At 42.0% G+C, this 21178-nt stretch overlaps 1 protein-coding gene across 9 annotated transcripts in view; it reads right to left on the bottom strand.

The window, feature by feature from the left end:
* The window catches only part of Mtx3 (metaxin 3), a 79299-nt gene extending 61492 nt beyond the window's left edge, over positions 1-17807 (bottom strand). For 6 of the 9 annotated variants that reach the window (XM_055625450.1, XM_055625449.1, XM_055625448.1 and 3 more), the window contains exons 1-7: positions 17713-17807; positions 17308-17377; positions 16878-16954; positions 16019-16111; positions 15258-15440; positions 15097-15173; positions 13583-13740 (exon numbers count right to left, since the gene is read on the bottom strand). In XM_055625450.1, coding sequence (XP_055481425.1) covers positions 13583-13740; positions 15097-15173; positions 15258-15440; positions 16019-16111; positions 16878-16954; positions 17308-17377; positions 17713-17793 — 739 coding nt within the window. In that variant the 5' untranslated portion in view covers positions 17794-17807. Of the gene's footprint in view, positions 1-4900; positions 11213-12321; positions 12411-13582; positions 13741-15096; positions 15174-15257; positions 15441-16018; positions 16112-16877; positions 16955-17307; positions 17378-17712 lie in introns of those variants that run through there. The other 3 variants (XM_055625447.1, XM_055625452.1, XM_055625456.1) reach the window with 3 other exon arrangements.
* Positions 17808-21178: the final 3371 nt, after the last annotated feature.

Genomic DNA, 21178 nt, shown 5'->3' with positions numbered 1-21178 from the left:
GAACAGCCGGTAGGCGGCAGTTCTACGATAAGTGAGCACCTCTGCTGCGGAATATGCAAGGACAGACATGCAAGCTTGCCACCACAAGACACCATCAATTCCTAAAGAGAAAGGCTTTGTTGTGACTGCTGGTTTCAGAAGTTTCGGGCCCGGAAGCCTTGTTGTTTTTTGCACAGGTTCATCACACTGAGAGCACACACTTGGCAGGAGGCAAACGGGAAAAGGGCACTGGAGTCCCAGCAGCCCCCTTTGAGGCTGTGTGCCTCCCAGCACCCCTTACAAGTAGGCAGCATCCCTTAAAAGTTTCCACTGTTTCCAAACAGAATCAACCCCAAGATAAGCCTTGAATCTGTTCTCTATCCAAAATACAGCAGTAACTTAGAACTGAAATTCAAAGAATGGAAAAAATACTCAAGCTTGTTGTTATATATTAAATAATTATAATTCTACTTTTTACCCATTACAGGATAATAAAGGGTAATTCAGAATAAAAGTCAAGCTACTGAAAATCACCACTCTGGCGATTTAAATCTGGCTTTTAAACTCTGAACCCATCGTTGTTTTTTTTTTTTAACCCCATTCTTCTTCAGCCTCTAACCATGGTTAAGTCATTGAATAATCCTTTGATGACCTGATTTCATCCCCAGCTTTTTTTTTAATCACAAGACTGATTTCTTCCACCTAGACAGTTTGTGCTCCCAAACTCTGCTACTTACCACTCCCCCAACAGCAGGCTGCTCTTCTATTTCTTCAAAGCCTCTGCTGGGCACCCCGTTTTATGATCTGCTTCTGTTGTGTAAACTCCACTAAGGCTTTGTGTCTCTCACAGCAGCCCATCAGAATCTGGGTTCAGACAATCCTTTGTTGGGCAGCAGCATCTTCCATCCTGACCAGACAAGTGTCTCCAGAGCTTCGCTATGACAGCAAGATCCTCACCACACACCAGAGCCCAAGAACAGGCAATGAAGCATCCTGCTCCTCCAACCCCAGGTTCCATCTCAACTACACTAAACTCCTACGCCTTCCCCATACATGCATGGAAGCAAGGACTGGGAGGGTTTCCTGCCGCCTCTCCGCATCTCAGCTTTCCTCAGTTGCCTGCAGTTCTTTGAGTACAGTTGAGGCCTCATGCCTTTGCTCTGTCCAGCTTGGAATGTTCTTATCTTTTAAGCCCTCAATTCACCCTTGATCCCTTTTAAGTTTCCCAACAGTTAGGGACTAGATGCTCCACATCTACTGCAGGGCTTTGCAGGACTGGTCATATAAGCTACATATGCCGTCTTCTTTGCCTTTGACCTTTGGTAATGTATATCTAAATATGTCTGTGGGGCAGAAGGAAAACCTGTGTGGGTGGCAAACCACTGCTACTAACCAGGGTTTTGGTGTTTCCCTCAAAGACCATGAGTTAGGACTTTAATCCCTAAGCTTTAGTATTGAGAGTTGGAAGCTTAGGGAGGGGATTAGGCAATGAGGGCTCGGCCCTGAGAATGATGAATGCTAGCATTACAGGAATGGGTTAGTTATTTACGGGGTTGAATTTAGCCCCACTTCCTTATTCCCATTCTCCTGACCTTCCACCTTCCAACATGAATAACACAGCATATGGCATCACCAGAGGGCAGTCCCTTAATCTTGAACTTCCCAGCTTCAATAATGGTAAGAAATGGTTTCCTTTCTTTATAAATTACCTAGGCTGAGCACAAAACAGTTATAGCAACATGAAGTAAAACAGCCTAAGTCAGACTGAGACAATCCTGGACAGAATACATTCATTTATCTCCTATTATGGGTTCCTTGAGAGCAGTCCTTAGAGCCTTCTTATCCACCTCCCAAAATGAACTAGTGCTTGGAGACCTCTGCATTCAGTCAGCACCACCACGAAAGCCTTCTCCTTAGAAGATTAAGAAGCAGGATAGACATGGGATTTAAATGGTGTGGGCATTTCTGGCTTCCACATGGCACCAGAGACTTAGGCACTGAGCCTTGCATGAATGTGTGTTAAACAGCTTCAAAACTACAGAGGTGGGTTAAGTTTACAGGAATCCACCTTTGGACATATGCTTCAATGACTGCATTTTCTGCACATTTTTTGTAACTAGTTTTGATTGCTTTTTGCTCTTTCTTCTTAATTTCTACACCTACATATCCCCTCCCCCTAATACACACCTGTTTTCCTGAGCCATTTTATCACAGCTCAAGATGTTATGTACGATTCAAAATGGTTTATCAGGTTTAAAAGACAATTTTCTCTCTCGTGGAGAAAACTGGGATAATGTATATAAAAACTGGAAGAATGTGAAAAGTCTTCAAATACATCAGTTTGCTTTCTGCATTTTAAAATGATCCCTAAGTCCATTTGGTCCTAACTGAGATGTTTGGGAAACAGAAATGCTTTCTTTTATACCAAAAGATTTAACTTTTTCAAAATGTGAATTCTTGAGAATATCACCCTCCCCAAAGAGATATAAGGAACCAATCCTTAACTGTATTTATATTGTGAAAGTTTGTCTGTTCTTTCCATTGTCTTATTCAGAGGACAATATAAGAGCTTCTCCCCCACTTGGAAATGTGCAGCATTTGGAGCCTCAGTTGGTTGGTAGAAATTAGAAATGTCTTTGCTGATGCACAGCTGTCTTGGTCTCTTAATCACAGATGCTGAAAGCATTTGAGGAGGCTGACTTCTGCACAGGACAATCTTGTCAGATCATGAGAGGCTAAGTTACTTAGGAACTCGTTCACAGAACAGCAAATCCTAACTTTTCCTCACTACAATTTCCACTTCAAACCAGGTACAGATGTCAGAGGTTGGTCTGATGTGTGTTACTGGTCCTCAAGATCTGGTTACATCTATTCTTATTTTGTAAACCTGCCTATGACATACATGATCGGTTGATTAAAGAGCCTATACCTGAGAAGGGCAGAATGGGGCAGGCGTGGCTAAGGTTCCTAGGCTTGGAGAGGACAGGAGAATCATGGGGAATAGACCTGAAGAGAAGAGGAAGGAGGACACCATGATGGGTTAGTGTGGAGAAAAACAAAACAAAACAAAACAAAACAAAACAAAACAAAACAAAAAAAAAAAACCCACATGGGCTGAGAGGAACGACTCCAGTAATGGCATGAAAATGCCCAGATGAAAAATACAAGCAAGTAGCATGATGGTAGACCAGATGAGGCAGATTAAGGTGGATGGTATTGGATGGGGGCTGGGGGATAGATGGTGAGGTTACTGAAACAGTATAGGTAATGTATCTGCCCAGCCCAAGGTAAATAAGGCAATTATAAAATCTAACAGGTGTCTGTGTTGATTATTTGGGATAGTGGGTTAGATAATACCACTGAGATAATGTTGGGTTAATAATAAAATTATATAAACCAACAGTCTTTTTTTTTTTTTTTTTTTATTTACAACATACAGACGCCAGCTCTTTTTCTAAATTAGGTTCATTGTTTATGTGCATGAGTGTCTTGCCTGCATGCCCTTTTTAGCACATGTGTGCAGTGCCTGAGGAAGGAGGCCAGAAGGTAGTGTTGGATCCTTGGAACTAGAGTTACAGATGGTTGTGAGCAGCCTTCTGGGTGCTGGAAATAGAACCGGTGTCCTCTGGAGAGAGCAGCCAGTGTGCTTGCCCACTGAGCCATCCCTCCACTCCCCACCCCCCAGCTCTTGTTCATCTCCATTCTGCTGGGTCTGTTCACCTAGGACTGTGGCAGGCAAAGGGTCACTTTCCCTACTACTAGCTGCTATTTGTGGCAAAGAAGCAGCAAAATATTGTCTGTGCCATAGCCTGCCCTCCACTAACTACTCAGGGACTCTGAGTGCCTCAGACAGCATCAAGTAAGGCCAACCCTCTGAGGGGAGCAATTAAGAATGAGAATTTTCTTACTTCTTTGAATGGCTCTCGGCTGTGAATCCTGGGTAGTTCTCTTTCCTCCATGGAATTCCATCCTCCCCCAACAACAGCATCCTATGCTGCTCTCTTGTAGGAAGCAGGTGACCACGTCACATTACCTCACCTGCTTCAGGTTCAGGGGATACAAAAGTCAGCAAAGATGTAGCAGTTTCTGAAGGTAGAGAAATACTTACCTGAACAGTCCCAGAAGACATTTCAGTGCATGTCAATTCTACCTCAGTGAGAACAACTCTGGTGGACAGCTGTCAGGGACTCTTCCCTCAAACATATAAAGAAACCACAATGCTCCCTACATCCATTTGTCCTACCCCATTAAAAGGTGGGAAGAGAGGTGAGGAGATGGTTCAGTCAATAAAGTACTTGCTTATGAGGACCTGAGTCTGATCCCCAGAACCAACATTGAGAAAGCTGCACAAGCTAACACAAGCTTGTAATCCCAGAACTGAGAAGACGGAAATGGGAAGTCCTGGGGCTTGCTGGCCACCTGAGGGTAATAAAAGACTCTGGAGACAGTAGAGAGCACCTGAGAAAGAACACTCACTGTCCACGTGAGTGCACATGTGTGCACATGCGCGCACACGCGCACACACACACACACACGTGAGCAAACACCAGTATCTTCCCTCCAATCTACAACAGTGTTCTTTCTTAGTGTCTCCATTCAGCTGAATGGAGCTGCTGGGTAGACAAAGGGGCAACGGAGGAGAATGACAGAACTGAGGGCATGAAGAGGCAGCTACACTGCAAAGCTGTAGCTGTCCGACGAAGTGTGCATGTCAGTGGCCTAGAAAGTAGAAAGCGGGCCTCTACCTGTCAGCACGGGGTGCAGATCTCACAATGTCACCCATGTACCTTAGACAACACGGGTGAACGAAACATGAGCAGTGCTCCCTCCAGCTCAGGTTACTTGGTAACCTGTAACTATTTTCAACCAGGGAGGACCATCACCTCAATGAATAAAGACTATTACACCAAGAATTAATAAATACTTAGGTGATTTGAAATTTTATTGAGAAAATAGCTATTTTGAGATTATATCCAGTTTTTCGTTATCAGAATAAATTCTTAACAATGATCATCGTTTCCACTTCTGGGTATTTATACATCACCTCTAGATAGAATACATTCATAGTAGGCAAGGCTAGAGCATGAGGCCATGGCTAGCGTTGCTGATTTGATTGTTTGCACAATAGGAGACTACAGCATTTGAACACTTGCACAGATGTTTAAAATGTTTGCCATTCAAAGACAGACTTGGGGAGACAGAGCCAATATGCATACATACACAGTTCTTGTCTTTTTCACTGTTGATCTTCCAGAAAGCTGAAGTGAAGCTACAAACACCACAGTCTTGCTTAAAGATAGTTTCTATCTTACGAAATAAAATAAGACCTAAGAGAAACCCACCTCATCTTTATGCACTTAACTTAAAGGCTTGTATACACCCCTCCTCCAACAGATCAAAATTCCAGTAGCCCATGGACCAAAGAACAAGCAGCCAGCATGGCCTTCTCCATCTCAGATGGCTCTCCGAGGTCTGATGCAAACTCTGGCAGGTCATTTCCAAGGATCTGGGATATGTAAACTACATGATTAAAAGGCATTGCTCTAATTTTCGAGGGGCGAACTGAAGCATCAGAACTAAGATCCAAGAGCTTTTCATGTGGCTAGATGCTCACCATTACACCAGACCTCCCAGCCCAAAGGCAGATTGTGTTTCAAATGCACATCCAAACCCTGGAGTGCCACGCCTGCAACTGTGTATGTTGCAAAGGTTGACAAGATGCCATAGCTTTATTGGTGAGCTGATTTATACTCTGAAATGAAATAAAGCTTGTTTAGTTACATTCACCGTCATCAGAGAAGCACTCAAAAGCAGAAACTTTGTAATGAACAATCGAACAAAATATTCAGTGTTCTCCTTAGTAAATTTCTCAGAACGCAAATCCCATAAAACACCTACTTTAAAAAAATTCTCAGTAAAATAAGTTAGGGAAGTGGTATATCAAACTGAGGTTCTCAGTGGAGACACGAACTCCTCCTGGGAGACAAACACATGCCCACATATAGCCCTGCTCAGCTGTCCTCTTTGCTAGTAAAACATCTCTGAAGCTGGAAACCAAAAACACACATTTACACATCAAAGGTTCTGAAAAGCCTAAAGCAACTCTGCTTTGCTTAATCCAGCATTTTTTAAACTTATTATAACAATATATTCTGCCAAATACCCTCTTAGAAACTACTCTTGCATAAATTTGTTTTTACCTTTTAATTCCAAATTAATAATAATGAGGGCACAAAAATAACTAGTGTTTTTTCCCCTTTGCAAGAAGCTAGCTTATTCGGTTTGAGTAAGTCTATCACAGCACACCCCTTGCTATTCAAAAGTAATCAGCTCAAGCTTCCCTTTTATTATATCACTGTTCAAGAATGCTAATTCTTTTAAGTAATCCACGGACCACTTTTCTGGAAGAACATTTTTAAGCCTTTGTAATTCCCAGAGTCCCCATTTGTTTTGGTCACAACAGTCCTGAGTACAAAACACGTTGCCTGGGCTCCTAGAGACTGCAACACCCAACATCAACTTCCACATCAAACTACTTTACAAACACTTAAAAACAAAAAAGAGAAACCTTTCCCAGTTTACACGATCATGAAAACCAGCATTCTGGAATCCAATGAAGCTTCAATTAAACCTCTCAGGGCGAGACTACTGATCTAAGATTTCATGTAACCATAGATTTCTTTAAATTTTGTTTAAAATATGAAAACACTAGGAAATAAATGTAATTTCACATGACTGCAGAGCAGCAAAGCAGGGGTGGGGAGACAAACACATAACTGTTTCTTACCACCAAGAACAATATACAAAGACTGCCATCACAACCCAAATGACCTCTGGCTTTGCTCAGGATCTCAGCTCTAAAAATAACCAGGACAGGACAACGTCAATTACAAAATCCCTTCGAGTTTAAAACAAAAAGTGAATGGCTCTGCCACTCCTTCTGCAATAGAAGGTGGCGTCAATGAACACGGCGCACACTGTGACCACAGAGAGAAAAAACGTAAGGCAGAAAAGGAATGCCCACACAAAGACAGAGCAAAGGACTCAAAATAATTTGTCCTCAGTTATGAAGCCAGCTGCCAGAGGGGGAAGCACACACGAGAAACATAAAGCATAAGCATTTTGATATCTTATAGAAAACAAGCTTTTGGTGTGAGGTTGTTAGAACAGGCAGAGGCAAAGGAGATCTTTAGAAGTGTTTGTTAGAGACCCGAGCTGCTTTTTCTTTAAGCTCAAGAATCAAATAAAAATTTCATCAGATGATGCAGTTAATATGATGCAGTTCTCATGTGGAACTAAATACTAGGTCTGCAGCATCAAGTTTTAAGATACAGCTATGCAGTGATAAACTTACTCTATTAGGTTTGCTTCTAAAATCCTTTACTTGGAAATAATTATAGACTCTTAAAGTATTAGAAAAACAGAAGTAAGATAACCCAGGGCCATAACATTCCGCTTCCTATGTATATTTAATTTTACTTTACTGGTGATTATGTGTATGTGTTGGGGAGGGAACAACAGCACATTGTGAATACAGGTGCTCACGGATTCCAGAAGGGGGCGCCAGATCTCCTGGAGCTAGAATTACAGAAGGCTGTAAACCACCTGCCAAAGGCCCTTGGGAACTGAACTCAGGTCCTCAGCAAGAGCAGTTCTCCTAACTGCGGAGCCACCTGTCAGCCCCCAATTATATTAAGTATTTATAATCTGGCTTTGAGTGGTTATGGTTGTGGCTGTTGAAAATTGTCATTTCCCACCCCAACCTGGAGAAAACTTTTTTTTTTTTTTTTTTTTTTTAACAAGCTTGGTAAGTGCACATTCTTGAGAGGCTCCAAAGAAACATCATCCAATTCAAATACCACTTGATCACATGAACAAAGTGGTTTTTCTCAAAATACTGTTACCAGTTTCAGCCTCTGTTGATGTTAGTTTTCCCAACTGTTAGACTTTGAACAATTTTTTTTAAATAAGTACGAGTTTATTTATTCATTTATTTATTTTAGATTACTTATTTATATATGAGCACTCTATTTGCATGTATGCCTACACGACAGGAGAGGGCATCAGATCCCATTATAGATGGTTCTGAGCCACCATGTGGTTGCTGGGAATTGAACTCAGGACCTCTGGGAAAGCAGACAGTGCTCTTAACCTCTGAGCCATCTCTCCAGCCCGACTTTGAACAATTTTAAACTTAGCGCTAATATAAGTGTCTTTGTTCCTTTGTGTTACTTTATCTATCAATTATAAATTGTTAAGGATTACAAGGGGAAATAAAAATGGTTGCTTGGAAAAAATACTGGAAAAAAAACTACTACCCCAAAGTAATTCAAGCACACCAACACTGAAATTTGTTAATGTGAACCTTTTGTGAGGCCAAAGTTAAGAAATTCCCATTGTCCTTGTTTGCAGTTTCTTTAGTGTTGGGTCATCACTGTGGCAAGAGTGTCTATGTTTACCCTGTGGGAATTAGTGAACCGATTTCTTTCTCGCTCTGTACAATCAACAAAAATAAAAATGAGCACAGTCCCGGTTTTCATGCCGTGCTGTGTTCTCATGTCACCTCCCAATGGCTCACAGTATTCGGTCAAGGCCATGGACCACTTCTCCCAGTGCACAAACATCCTGACCATGGGCCCTTTGTCCAGTCTAGGAAACTTTTTCCTTCTAAGAGCTTCTCTGTGTGCCTGGTCCCTAAAGTGCTCTGTGCTCAGTTACAGCTTCCTGTCATCTCAGTTGCTTAGACAAAGAAAGCTGACGGAAGGAACCCAACAGCTAAGTTCTTTCTTCGCCAGCTCAGATTCTGCATCTCAGAAATGTGGTCTTGAAGCACATGGACACAGAGCATGAGGCTAAAGGCAGTTCAGATCAGGGAGACAGAGCAAGCACATCACTCCACAAACATCCTCTCCACCATAAAGAAGAGATGTTCGTTATTCTGAAATGAGTCCTTTTGATTAAGCATTCCAGGAACAAAATAGTAGAGTACACTTCTTGGTTGAAGCACAGTGTCCTCTGAACAGGACCGGCTACATTCTTCTACACATGTAAACAGTCTCCTCCTCACAGAAATTAGCAGTTTCATTAGAAGAACTTACTTAAATCAGTATTATCTTCTAACTTCACACACAGTTAGATTTTACAACCTAGTAGTGATGCTATGGTTCTTTCTCTTAGGAACTGTTATTTTTCAGAAACTACTGTCCTATTTTTACATGTGTTTTACAACTGTAAACTACTTCAAATACTGTTTTGGAAGGTTTACTATTAAATCATAATTGAAAATGACTAACACTGATTAAAGCATAAACAGATATCTGATTAACTTGCTAACCATCTTTCTCCATTATAAAGTCAATCCTAGAGGCAAGGAAGCCTCTTGATCATTATTTAAAAAAAAAAAATACTCAGATTTCAGATTGCTGTAACTTGCCTTAGAAGATGTGACACACACACACACACACACACACACACACACACACACACACCACCCCTCACTCACTCACTCACTCACACACTCACTCACACACAGCCCGCAAATGCACATCCCCCACGTACTTGAACATACATCACACTAACCTCACAAACACACACACTTACACCCCCCACTTTCACAAACACATGAACACACACAACACACACACTCACATGCATACACTCAGTCCCTCACATAGACACTCACTCACATGCACACTTTGTTAAAGAAGTATTGTGAAACTCATTGTATGTTTGTCCTAAATGCAAATGCACTAGAAGAGAAGAACAAGATGGTGAAGATTACCTGTGTCTCACTTAAAGCTTTCGAGAAAAACTATTTACAGCAATGTAAGGCTTTCATCTACCGAAACACGAGCAAGCTGGGGAGCAAGTCAAACGTGGATGAGGTCTGCTCTGCTCACAGCAGCGGAGGCTCTAGACAGCACAGCATGACTCCAGGAATTTGCTGAGCACCGTAATAATCTTGTAAGACACTAATCCAAAACATGGTCCTATATTTTAAAAATCCCAGAAGTGGTTTCACAACAACAGAAGCACCTCAACCACTATTATATGTCAAATACCACACAGGAAATCCTTGGACAATCCATTCAGCAATCAATAACTATAAATCACCTTAGAAACCTGCTATTTCTCACTTATTCCTTTGGATCCTTCAACTGCAGTTAAAAATACATAGGAAATAATAGTTGGTCAGAAAGTATGTGATTACATGATATGCTTATTATAAAGAAACTGTTCTGAGTCAAGTGTGGAGCACTGAAACCAGACACATGGGAGGCATCTCCAGGATGCTCGCCATGGCTCATCCCAAGGATGCTAGCAGTTAACTGAGCACACTTCAATACGGTTTCCTACAAATACAGTAAGATGAGCTAGACTTCCAGCTCTGGAACTGATACAAGAATGAGAAAATGGGCAATGGTGCACTAAAGCTGCCATGTTCGCCTTTGCTAGCTTAGATCAAACATGTCAGCAAGCACTTAATCATACTGACGCTCGTGTGCATGCCTTATTGCGGGTGTTATAGAAACCACCTTTAACATTTGCATATGTGGTACTAAACCACCAGAGGAGCAGACTTATGAGAGAATAATTAAGAAGCACATTCCTCATTGCTTTTTTAAAGTTAAACACAGGCTTTTCTACTGAAATAATTTCTATTTTTCCTAGTTCCTAAAATAGGCATCAGATTTCTCTAAAGAAGAATAAGGTCTCAGCCAAAAAGCCACATATTATGTACTGAGATGGGCCTAAGAAAAACTACGTTAATACATTAATTTAAATAAATTAAAAATGCACATTCAGAACAGAATTGCAGCTTTTGGTCGGCAACACCTGAATGAAAGGCAAAGATGTGCCCTGACTAAGGCGGGACTTTTACAGACAGTGCCTGAGTCTGCCCTGCCCACACACCCGTTCACTTGGCGTTCAGCTTTACTCACAGTGCACCACCAGGCTAAAAAACAAACGCTTCCCTAATCTAAAAAGAAGCCACACACAGCTACTCCTGCCTTACAGTCTTTCTGAAACCCATGACGGCATCTTCTTTGGGTCTCCATGCCCTCGGCATGAGCAGTCACTGCAACAACCATAAGACTCTGGTTGTGTCTGGCTTTGACTGTCACGGTGACAGCCTCTGTAAGGAATTAGGCTCTTCTTCTGCTGGAGTCAGTTTGAGGGTTGGCAGCTTCCGAGGAAGAAGCTGAGGGCTTTGGCGGAGATTGCCATCCATCTGTAGAAAGTACAAGGCACATCTGAGTGAGGCTGAGGCTCCACTTTTGTGGACTGTGGCTTCTCTATCAAGACTACAGCCAAAAAGAGGACAGAACTGGATGTTTGCAGGACTGGTGGAGAAACCTTTCTCTGTCAAACCATCACTCAAAAATTATAAATGTCACACCTCAAAAACCAGCTGCCTCAGTATCCATAAAAAGCAACGTGGCTCATACTCAGCCAAACTCTTACTATCACCACAAATTCCACAAAAAAGCATACACTGCAGAACTTGACCAGAGCCTCACTTAAGACACCTTCCAAAAGTGAGGGTGGACAGAATACTTCTAGCTGTGTTCTGCAAATCCTCCCCTCATACAGAAAAGCAGGCACAGCCCGCCCTATGTGACAGGAGAAAATGAGGTTCCGAAAGGAGAAGTACCTTTTCTGGGTCCCAAAGTCAGCAGCAGAGCCGAAGCTTCAAACAGCTCTTCTCACTGTGACACAATTGTTTTTTTAACTACACCTCTTTTCCAAACTAAAAGTGGACAGCATGGCATGCAAACACAACCCCTCTTCGTAGGTTTCAATCAGAGCCCTCTCAGATCTACTGTCGGCTCCCTTCCACACCCAGTTCCTAGGAGTCTCTTGCAGATTGAGACTCTCCGAAGTAACAAAACAACTAAAATAGTAAAAACACTGTGGACTCCATTCAGGATAGAGAAGAACCAGAAGAAAGGAGGGACATGAGGGAAAAAAGAGAAAGACATTACTAATAATGAAGAGGGGCATGGGTGCTTAGACCTGCAGAAAGTGGCTTCAGTACAGAGCAAGGGCAGCAAGCCAGGCTTGCTTCTAATTTGCTCTCTTTACAGGCAATTTTTAAGTCACCCAACTTGACACATCTAAAGTATATAATAAAAAGCAAACCCAATGTAATTATTCCATTTTTCCTCAATACAACCAGGCCACTGCTGGCTTCAAAACACTGTATCCAATAAATCTTCACTAAAAGTATATTCAAACAGCCTTTTGAAAAGTAAACTCTTAAAAACTAAAAGGATAAAATAAATATATAACTCAAATTATAACATTCCCACAGAAAGGAAAATAACAAAGTAACTCGACCTTTTCAATTAAGTTGGATTCCTTATTTACAAGTTGTGTGAGTTTCTGCAGGTTTGCATCTATCATTTCTTGTCCAGCTGGAGAGATGCCTGAGAAGCCAGGAGAGAAATCAGAGAAAGAAAGGAAACCTTTCAAGCTGTTTAAGATTGGAAAAAAATTTTTTTTTGTTTTGTTTTCCCACTTTCCCAATTGCTCCACATACACACACTCTCCAAGAAAACAAAAGAGAAAAAAATATTTTGGGTTCAAGAGCAAAGTTCAGAGGGCCAACAGTGCTCCAGAGGAAACTAGAGAGGAAAACACCGAACTGAGTCTACAGAAGACCCTGAGCCACAAAACATGCAGCCAGCCACAGTGGTTACTGAGGGCACAGTGGTCTCAAGTTTACGCTGGCTCTCTCCCTAATCATTACACGTACGTCACTGGTTCTAACGCTAGAGGCATCAATTTTCTATAAGCTACTCAGTAGGCACCAAAGGATTTTTAAAAGTAGAGCTTTCTGGGATTGAGCCCAGGACATTTTAATTGGGATATGTGGAAGAGCTGTGTACTCAGGCTTACGAGCCCCTGCCCCAGAATGACAAAGTTGGATGATACTTAGTTCCCTAACCTCCCACGTCCTAGACCTCCCTACATGTAAAGCGTATAACCCAACTTAAGAAACAGCCTGTTTACCTAAGCCAGCTACCTCATAACTTCTGTTTCTTTAAAGGACTACTTCAGCCACCTTGACAAATGTAAACTTAGTGCTCTGGTCCCTTAAGCATGAGGCCCTAGTCACAGAGATGCCATCCTAAGTGCCTGGATCCCCCACTTACTATATCACCTGTTTGGTGCAATCAGTTTCAGGCAGCAGAATCATGGGAGTATGCCTCACCAAAGTCAACTCTACTGATTTCTGTTCATGGAGGAAAATGCAGGAAGCAGCAGGTAAAAACCATTTGAAGCGACTGCCCATTTGCATGAGGATAAACACTACTTTTCAGCAGGGACTCAACACATGTGTCTTAATCTTTTAAGAGCAAATGACTCATTTCAGGGGTAGAGGGGCATACTTATAAAGAAGATACACACAAAGTGTAAAGTCCGGAGAACGGTGGCAGTCACAGGTCTCTTTCTCCATGTAAATAAGAACATGGGAGCAGATGGGAAAACCACCAGAATCCAAGACAATCTACAAACTTGTTCCACTTCTGCACTGTCAGGAGACTATTAAAATACCCAATTTGAGTAAACATTTGCTAAAGCAATGCTGACTTACCCCCGGGCCCATGCCTAAAGTAGCTGTTCAGGATGTCATCACAGAGGCGGCACAAGTTGGAGAGCTGTTTCAGATGCTCTTGTAAGTGAACTTTGGGAAAACGCACTTTATAAAGTGGCGCAAGGAAACCGAACACATAGGCATCTAAGGTGGAAGGCCTGGAAACAGAGGACTCTCCTTCAGAAGCACTTAGGGGAAGACTGACTTGGATTTTATTTCAAAAGTTCTCATTAAACTATCTGTCTAATAGGCAACATCAATTTTTGAATGGTTTACTTCTATTTTTGTTTCCAAAGATGAGGCATCTAGGGTTTTACCAGCATTTCTTAAACTAGAGTTTTAAGAATACTTTATTTTATTCAGAAGAAATTGAAGTTGTAAACTACAAATGTTATGGAGTATAAGGAGGGTAGGAATAATGCCTGATACTTTCACAGCCACATATGAAGCACATTAGGCTGATGTTAGATTGAGGCCAACAACAACAACAAAAACTTCCTATAAAAACCCAATAAATTATGGGCTGAGAACAGAACTCTGAGACCTTGTAGATGCTATTTGAGAGCTCTGCCACTAAGCTATTCCTCCAGATCTCCCTTTGAAGTAAAAAACTGATTTTTGACGATGGGAGAACGAGCTTTAATTCACATTTCACTGAATATATCCACACATGTCAGAATGACTTTTTCCCCATGATACAAATGATAGATTATATTTATACAGTAAATAAGTACCAATAGTGAACAGAATTCCAAAACCAACCACCAGCCCTGGGACTGAGAAATAGCTGGGTGACTCCCTTCAGGGTGCTCATCAGGAAGGGCAGAGTGGCATGTGTGCACTGGCCAGTGGCTTCACAATCAGTGCGGTGGGTAAAAGAGACATGCGCTGGACATCCCAGGGAGGAGAGAGCCCAGTGGCTACTGGAGTGTGGCCTCGGAGGGGCTCTCATATTCCCAGCAAAATCACTGGCTGGGTTTTTGGTTTTTCTTTTTGGTTTTTTCGAGACAAGGTTTCTCTGTGTAGCCATGGCTGTTCTGAACTTTGTAGACCAGGCTGGCCTTGAACTCAAGGCAACAGGCATGAGTTTGCCTTTGTGTCCTGAGTGCTGGGATCGCAGGCATATGCCACCATGCCTGGCTTTTTTTTTTTTTTTTTTGGTCTTTTGAGACAGGGCTTCTCTGTGTAGCTTTGGCTGTCCTGTAAACCAGGCTGGCCTTGAACTCACAAAGTTCTGCCTGCCTCTGCCAGGGATCAGAGGCATGTGCCATTATGTCTTGCTACTTTTTTTTTAAGGGATAAGTTAGCTTATTTTAGAACAAAATATGAGTAACCATGACCCAGGAACACAGATGTAGGTAACTCCAAATAGTGTTTTCAATGTGGCAGTACTTTTGTGAAGTTTTTCTAGTAACAGGACAAAGAAAGCTATAAATCAAGCACTTTTCCAGTACACTGATATAAACACAAAAAGGTGGCTTATAGCAAAATGACTTTTAAGGGAATTTACTCACGTGTCACCAAAGAAAAACTGAGATGTCCCCAATCTATGTGACAGGAGGTTTAGGCACTCCTTGGCATCTCTGTAGATCTAAAAAGGATGATAAACACTTGGAGGTAGCACCTAGAGATAAGGCCCTGCGTCTTTTCCTTCCCTACAGAGTGCTGGCTGTACCTGTGCTTCCACTTCTTGGACATGGTAGAGGGGAGGTTCTCCCCTTGTCAAGAGAATCCTGTTCAGTGCTCCTCTCGACATCCTTCCAGGCAGGATTAAACTTAGAGGGAAAGGGATACGGGAGGCAAACCACGGCTTTGTCACAGTAAAGTAGTTGTCATTCTCAACCCAGAAAGTGTGAAGCTGCCAAAGGAAGGAGAAACCATTACAGGATGCTCTGCTAACATAAACATCACTCAATCAATTTGACAGGCTTTATATATATATATATATATATATATATATATATATGTCTTTGAATAAAGTAACTTCACTTAAATTTTCCAGATGAAATGACTCAAGGTAAAATGAGTTTATTTTAAACTTACAGATTTTGTTGACTGCTATATCTCAATACCCAAAATAAAGCCTAGCACATAGTAAGTAAATATTCACCAAGTGAATGAACTACAATATAAGCAATTCTATACAAGGAGCAAAGTTTCATCTTCCACTAATAGTGTTTATTCCCTATACAATGTTATTGTGCTGGAGTATAACTCCGAGGTAGAATGTTTCCCTGTCCAAGCAAACAATCCAAACTATCCCCTTCAACAGAAGTGTCTATGAGAATGTCTATGAGAATCCAGTTTTGTCATACTATAAAAGATCAAAACTAATTTGGGAAATTTCCTCTTTAAGACTCCTACCCTTTGATCTTTCTAAACAGACTACATTTTCAACTAAGTCACTAAGATCCTGTAGTATTCAGAAATGCTCACCACAGCAGGGAGAAGTTTCTCTTCCAGGAGAGCAATGTAAGCCAGTGTATCTGCCCCTTGTTTTGCAGAGAGCTCACAATCAGCATTATATTTCTATTAAAAACAAACACAAAAGCTCTTATAAGTCAAAGAACATCCCAAGGACAAGGAAGCTAAACAGATTAACACTCCTATTCTCCTCCCAAATGTCACACCTGACATTAGAAGGGGGCAATACTAATCCAGTGAAAACTGTTCCTCAATGCAGAGGGTTCTCAGCACCATACGCTAAGTAAATAAATGCTGCTTGCGGTTTGCCAACTAACTTCTATTGTTTCCATGCTTATTAACAGCCTTTGTTCAGCGTACATGTTGTACATGGTTAATGAGTAAAAGCAATTATTTTTAACAAGAAAGAAAAAAACGTATTATAATGTTTTTCTCCATAAAAGCTTACCTGTCACACTTAGCATGAAATGTATAGCAACAATGGGACTAAAGTGATAATGTTAGCAAACAAGAGTAATCTTGAATAACTAAATTGAATCTTCTTACATGCATTTCAATAAATTCACAAATTTCAAGTTAAATTCACAAAATTCAAGTTTTTGTTTCTGTTGTCAAAATCTAGGCATTCCCACTTGTCCAATGAGTTGAAAACAAAACAAAACAAAACAAAACAATCTTATAATGAGTTAAAAGCAAAAGGCATCCAGGATGCCAGGTGTGATGGGTCACACCTACAATTGTAGAATTTGTGGCCAGTCTCTGCTGCAGAGTGGCTGGCCGGCATAGACTAGAGGATAGCCCAGTCTGAAATAATAATAATAAAAGAGCAGCATGCAGAAAACTCTCTGCCTCTTCAAAAGGAGCCACCCACCTGCTTTCTTAAAAAGCTTAGTATTTTTGCAGGCTGAGAAACAATGTTGTCTTCAGTTGTCAAAATTGGTACATCACCTATAATCAAAAACAGTTTACACACAAGCAAAAGTCGTGATTTATTCTGAAGATTACAATACTTTAAAAAACGATACCAACTGCACATGTGAGAAGTGTGGGTGAGAACATTTGCAGGTTTCACAGCAAGCAATTTCGTTTCTCCTATTTCTCCTATTTTCCACAGATTTGGCTTGCACTTTGAGTTATTACTCAGAATGATCAAACCACAACCAATGCGCAGCCAAGGTCATTCTAAGAAGCTAAAAGGCACAAAGTAGTCTAGGGCTGTATATACTCCATGGCTTTAATGAAGGAAGGGGTGCCAGTGTTTTAAATGGGCAGAAAGGGTCGTGTGAAAGCTTATACTGTACCTCTTGAACCTCTCCAGGTGTTATCTATAACATTGACTTTCAAGGGTGCGCCAGAAAATTTGGCATAAGCCTGAAACAGAGTTTGCAATGAGACATTTTAGACTGCGTGAGTAGTCATACAGGTCTGCAGAGCAGAGCAGCTCTGACAGCTGCACCGGCAGAGGCTGAAGCTGCCCGTGCGCCCGCGCGACCCCTTCCCCCGTGAGTACGCGCAGGCTTCCCGCTTTGGGGGACCTCGGTCTGCAGAAAGGCTTGAAAATGCGGAGCCAGCGTGCTTTCTCCCACAGCCGGGACAGCGCTGCCAGGCCGACAGGACCAGATGCTTGCAGGCGGTCCGCGCGTCCCCAGCAGCCCGCAGCTAGCCAGCCCCATCCTCCCGCGCCCCGGCCCGCAAAGCGGCCTCACCATCACCACCAGGGACTCGCTGTGGACCGAAGGGAGCCCCCAGCCACCTCCCCAGCAGCTGAGCTCCAAGGGGGCCGCCATCTTGCCGGGGCCGACCTCCGGCACCCGGAAGTACTCCTGATGCAACACTCTCCAGCACGTGGCATGGGAGGGGGAGGGGCGGGACAAGGCGCAGGGACTGAGTGCTTGGGGCTCTGGACAGAGTAAGAAAGTTCAGCGGCAGGCGTTGAAAGTGATTTTAGCAGCCAAAATAGGAGCTAAAAGGACTGTGCCACCTGCTAGGCATCCTCAAAGCATTTATTGCTCTCAGTATTACTGTATAAGAAGACCTGCCAAACATCACTATGGTATACCTAAATCTGTAAAATGACTGTTCACACAAATGTAGTTTAAAATGACATGGAGGTAGTTGGTACACGGCGGTCCCTTGTGTTCAGTCTCTATGATGGCCTCCCTCTGCAGTCTCAGTCGCCATTCTTAGAAGTTAATGTGATCGACCTTACTAAAAATTAACCCTGTTCTAACAGGGGACTTCTGCCTGCTCACAGCGCTGCTCCTTTAATCTAGAATTGCTTTCTTCTCTAACTGCTCTCCCCAAACTAAGTTTCGTGGGGTTGGACAAGTGGCTCACTTAAGAGCACCTGTGGTTCTTGAAGACCTGACTTGGTTCTCAGCACCCACATGGTGCTCAGTCATTGTAACTCCACTTGGAGATCTGAGGCCTTATTCTGGCCTAAACGGGCACCAGGCATTCACGTGGTCCATAGCCATCCATACAGACAAAGCAAACACATTTTTTAAAAAAGTTAAATTTACCTCTTACAAAATTAGAAGCTCCTTCCAGCTTCCTGTAGCTCTTTGTATGCACCTAAATTTTGCTCTGTCCCTAGTCATAGACTTTGCCATCCACTGTATAGAAGTACTTTGAGGAAGGACAAGTCTGGCTTCATAGGTTGGGACTAGTGAAGACACAGAAGGTTCTGTGCTTAGAAAGGGTCTTTATTTCACTAACTGCTCTGTGTCACTGTCTTGAACTCCTAATCTTGGCACAAAGGGCTCTGCATTTTTATTTTAGAATAAACACTGTAAATCATTAAGCTAGTCTTGTCTATGGGCCTAATGGGGAGCCACTAAATATTTCATAAACATGAAACCTGCTAATTTCTCAGGAAAACCATTAAAGAGAAAACTTGGCAATGTGGCTATTTAGGCATATTTACAGGATCTCAGAATCAGAATCTGGGTGCTGTGTGGTTTTTATAGGCAGCAGGATAGTCTTTCCTGAATAGCCTCTTGATAGACCTGTGGGCTTTCTCTTTTCCTCTGTCACAAGGAGATGATAAGGTCTCCCTTAACTGAAACCTCTGCAAATTTCCATAATAATAATAATAATAATCAGCAGCAGCAGCAGCAGCAGCAGCATATTTGCTAGACACTTTTACATAGTAAGGAAGCAAGCAGCACTTCAAAGTTGCAGTGCTGATCTTTTTAAAAATATTCTGTTTCAAAAATAAGATATCTCAGAAGTGGAAATAAAAGATATTTCAACCCTAAGAATCCATTAGTCATACTTTTGAAGGTCTGTGTCCTCCCCCACTCCTGAGACAGGATTTCTCTGTGTAGCCTTGGCTGTCCTGGCCTCGATTTATAGATCAGACTGGCCTTGAACTCGCAAGAGCAAGTTTCTCTGCTTCCCAGGGTGCTGGGATTACAGACCACTGAGCCCGGCTCACTAGTTACACTTTTTAAGTAGAATCCCTTAGCAAATGTACATTTGAAACTAAACAACACATTTACTGAGCAGATAATTGTAGAGGAATTTTAATTCAGAACATGGCTGCTTCGGTAATAACTTCCAAGTTTATGTGCTCCAGCTGGAATACAGACATATCTTTAACTCCAGGAGACAGAGCAAGCAGATCTGAGTTCAAGGCCAGTCTGGTATAGAACACGTTTCAGGTAAAGCTTAGGTCCAAGAGTGGTGGTACATGCCTTTAAATACATCACTCAGGATGTATGTACATGCAGGAAACAGATACATGCAGATCTCTGAATTCTGGTCAGTTCTGTGCATTCAGTTTGGTTAACAGTGAGTTGAGAGGCAGTGCAGTGGAGTTGAGTTTGTGGTAGTTCACTTTGTGGAATTCAGAGACAGTTTTTGCCAGGAGAGTGTTACAGAGAGAGGTTGAAGAGAGAACAAGCTAGACACAGGTGAAAACAGAACAAGCCAGAGAATGAGAAGGAACCAGAAGATTAGAACAGATTGCTAGAGTTAGTTTGAGGTTAAGCAGACCATTTCAGTGAGAAACTGAGAGAAGCCAGATTGAATCAGTCAGCTTGGAGAGGTGTTGAAGCCAGAACAGCTGAGTTGAACAAGCCAGCCAGAGTTCAAAAAGAGCTGAAAAGGGTGCGCTTAATCAGCAGTAAATCTCAGAGGATGAAAGTATTCTAGGCCTAGATTAGATAGTATGGAGGCTAGAAGCTTCCTGGACTAGGCTAGGTGGAGGTGGAGGCAGTGACCCCAGATGACAATTACATCAGACAAATAAAAATTACTGTAACAGTCCATCTGAGACACCAGAAGGCAATGGAAGAATACAGAGACATATGAGATGTGGAGGCTCTTCTTAGGAGTTTACAAGTACAGAATCAGACATTATACACAGGTGGATAGAAAAAGTTATTGTTGGATGGAAGAGGTAGCTCAGCTGGTAAAGGCTAGGCTCAAAACCATAAAAAATCATTGTCACAAGTACATTTAGAGACGTGTATAAAATATTATAAACACTAAAGAGGAACCATGAATCACTATAGGATTGTTGGACCAAGACTGTGCCTGGTCCATCTTCAATATAAAGAAGGTAACTAACCTTTCTGATTCAATATAATGGAAACGTCATGCTTTGAGGAATAAAATTCCAAGCAATAAAAATAAAGCTCAGAGTCCTTGTATTACAATGAGGAATTTAAAATAATCCTCCAGTGAGAACACAGATTCTCAGAGTCTTGTGGGCAGGCGAGGTGGCAGTTGATCATTCTCCATGGACTCCTAGGTGATTACTTAGCGTGACATTCCCTCCCATCACTCTTGCTACTTATGATGATTTCATTTGTATCAGAGAGAAATTAAATTTTTTCCCTTACTGTTAAGTTGAGGCAGAAAACAGTATTTCCCCCATCTGATAAGAGAATTCTTTCTTACAGGTGTATTTTTGCCTAGTCAATAGCAACCTTTGTGTTGCTGCAATTTCTCTTGGAAGTCTGTATCTGCTAGGATAAAATTTAAAATACTGGCATACCCGATTGCACAACCAGGCTGAATACTGTTCCAGACAATGACAAAGGAAGCCGAAACCATCAGAAATCATGCCTGGTATGGGTACTTGGCTCTTGTGCCTTTCCCAGCTGTTAAAGAGGTTGCTCAGAGTTCATCAGAATCATAATTTCAGGTTCTTCCCAGGCAAAG

The sequence above is a fragment of the Psammomys obesus genome, unplaced genomic scaffold (assembly GCF_907164565.1).
Source record: "Psammomys obesus unplaced genomic scaffold, mPsaObe1.curated_primary_1811, whole genome shotgun sequence".
Classification (NCBI taxonomy): Eukaryota; Metazoa; Chordata; class Mammalia; order Rodentia; family Muridae; genus Psammomys; species Psammomys obesus.
The sequence above is the reverse complement of the archived record's forward strand: the minus strand, read 5'-3'. Positions and strand labels throughout refer to the sequence as shown.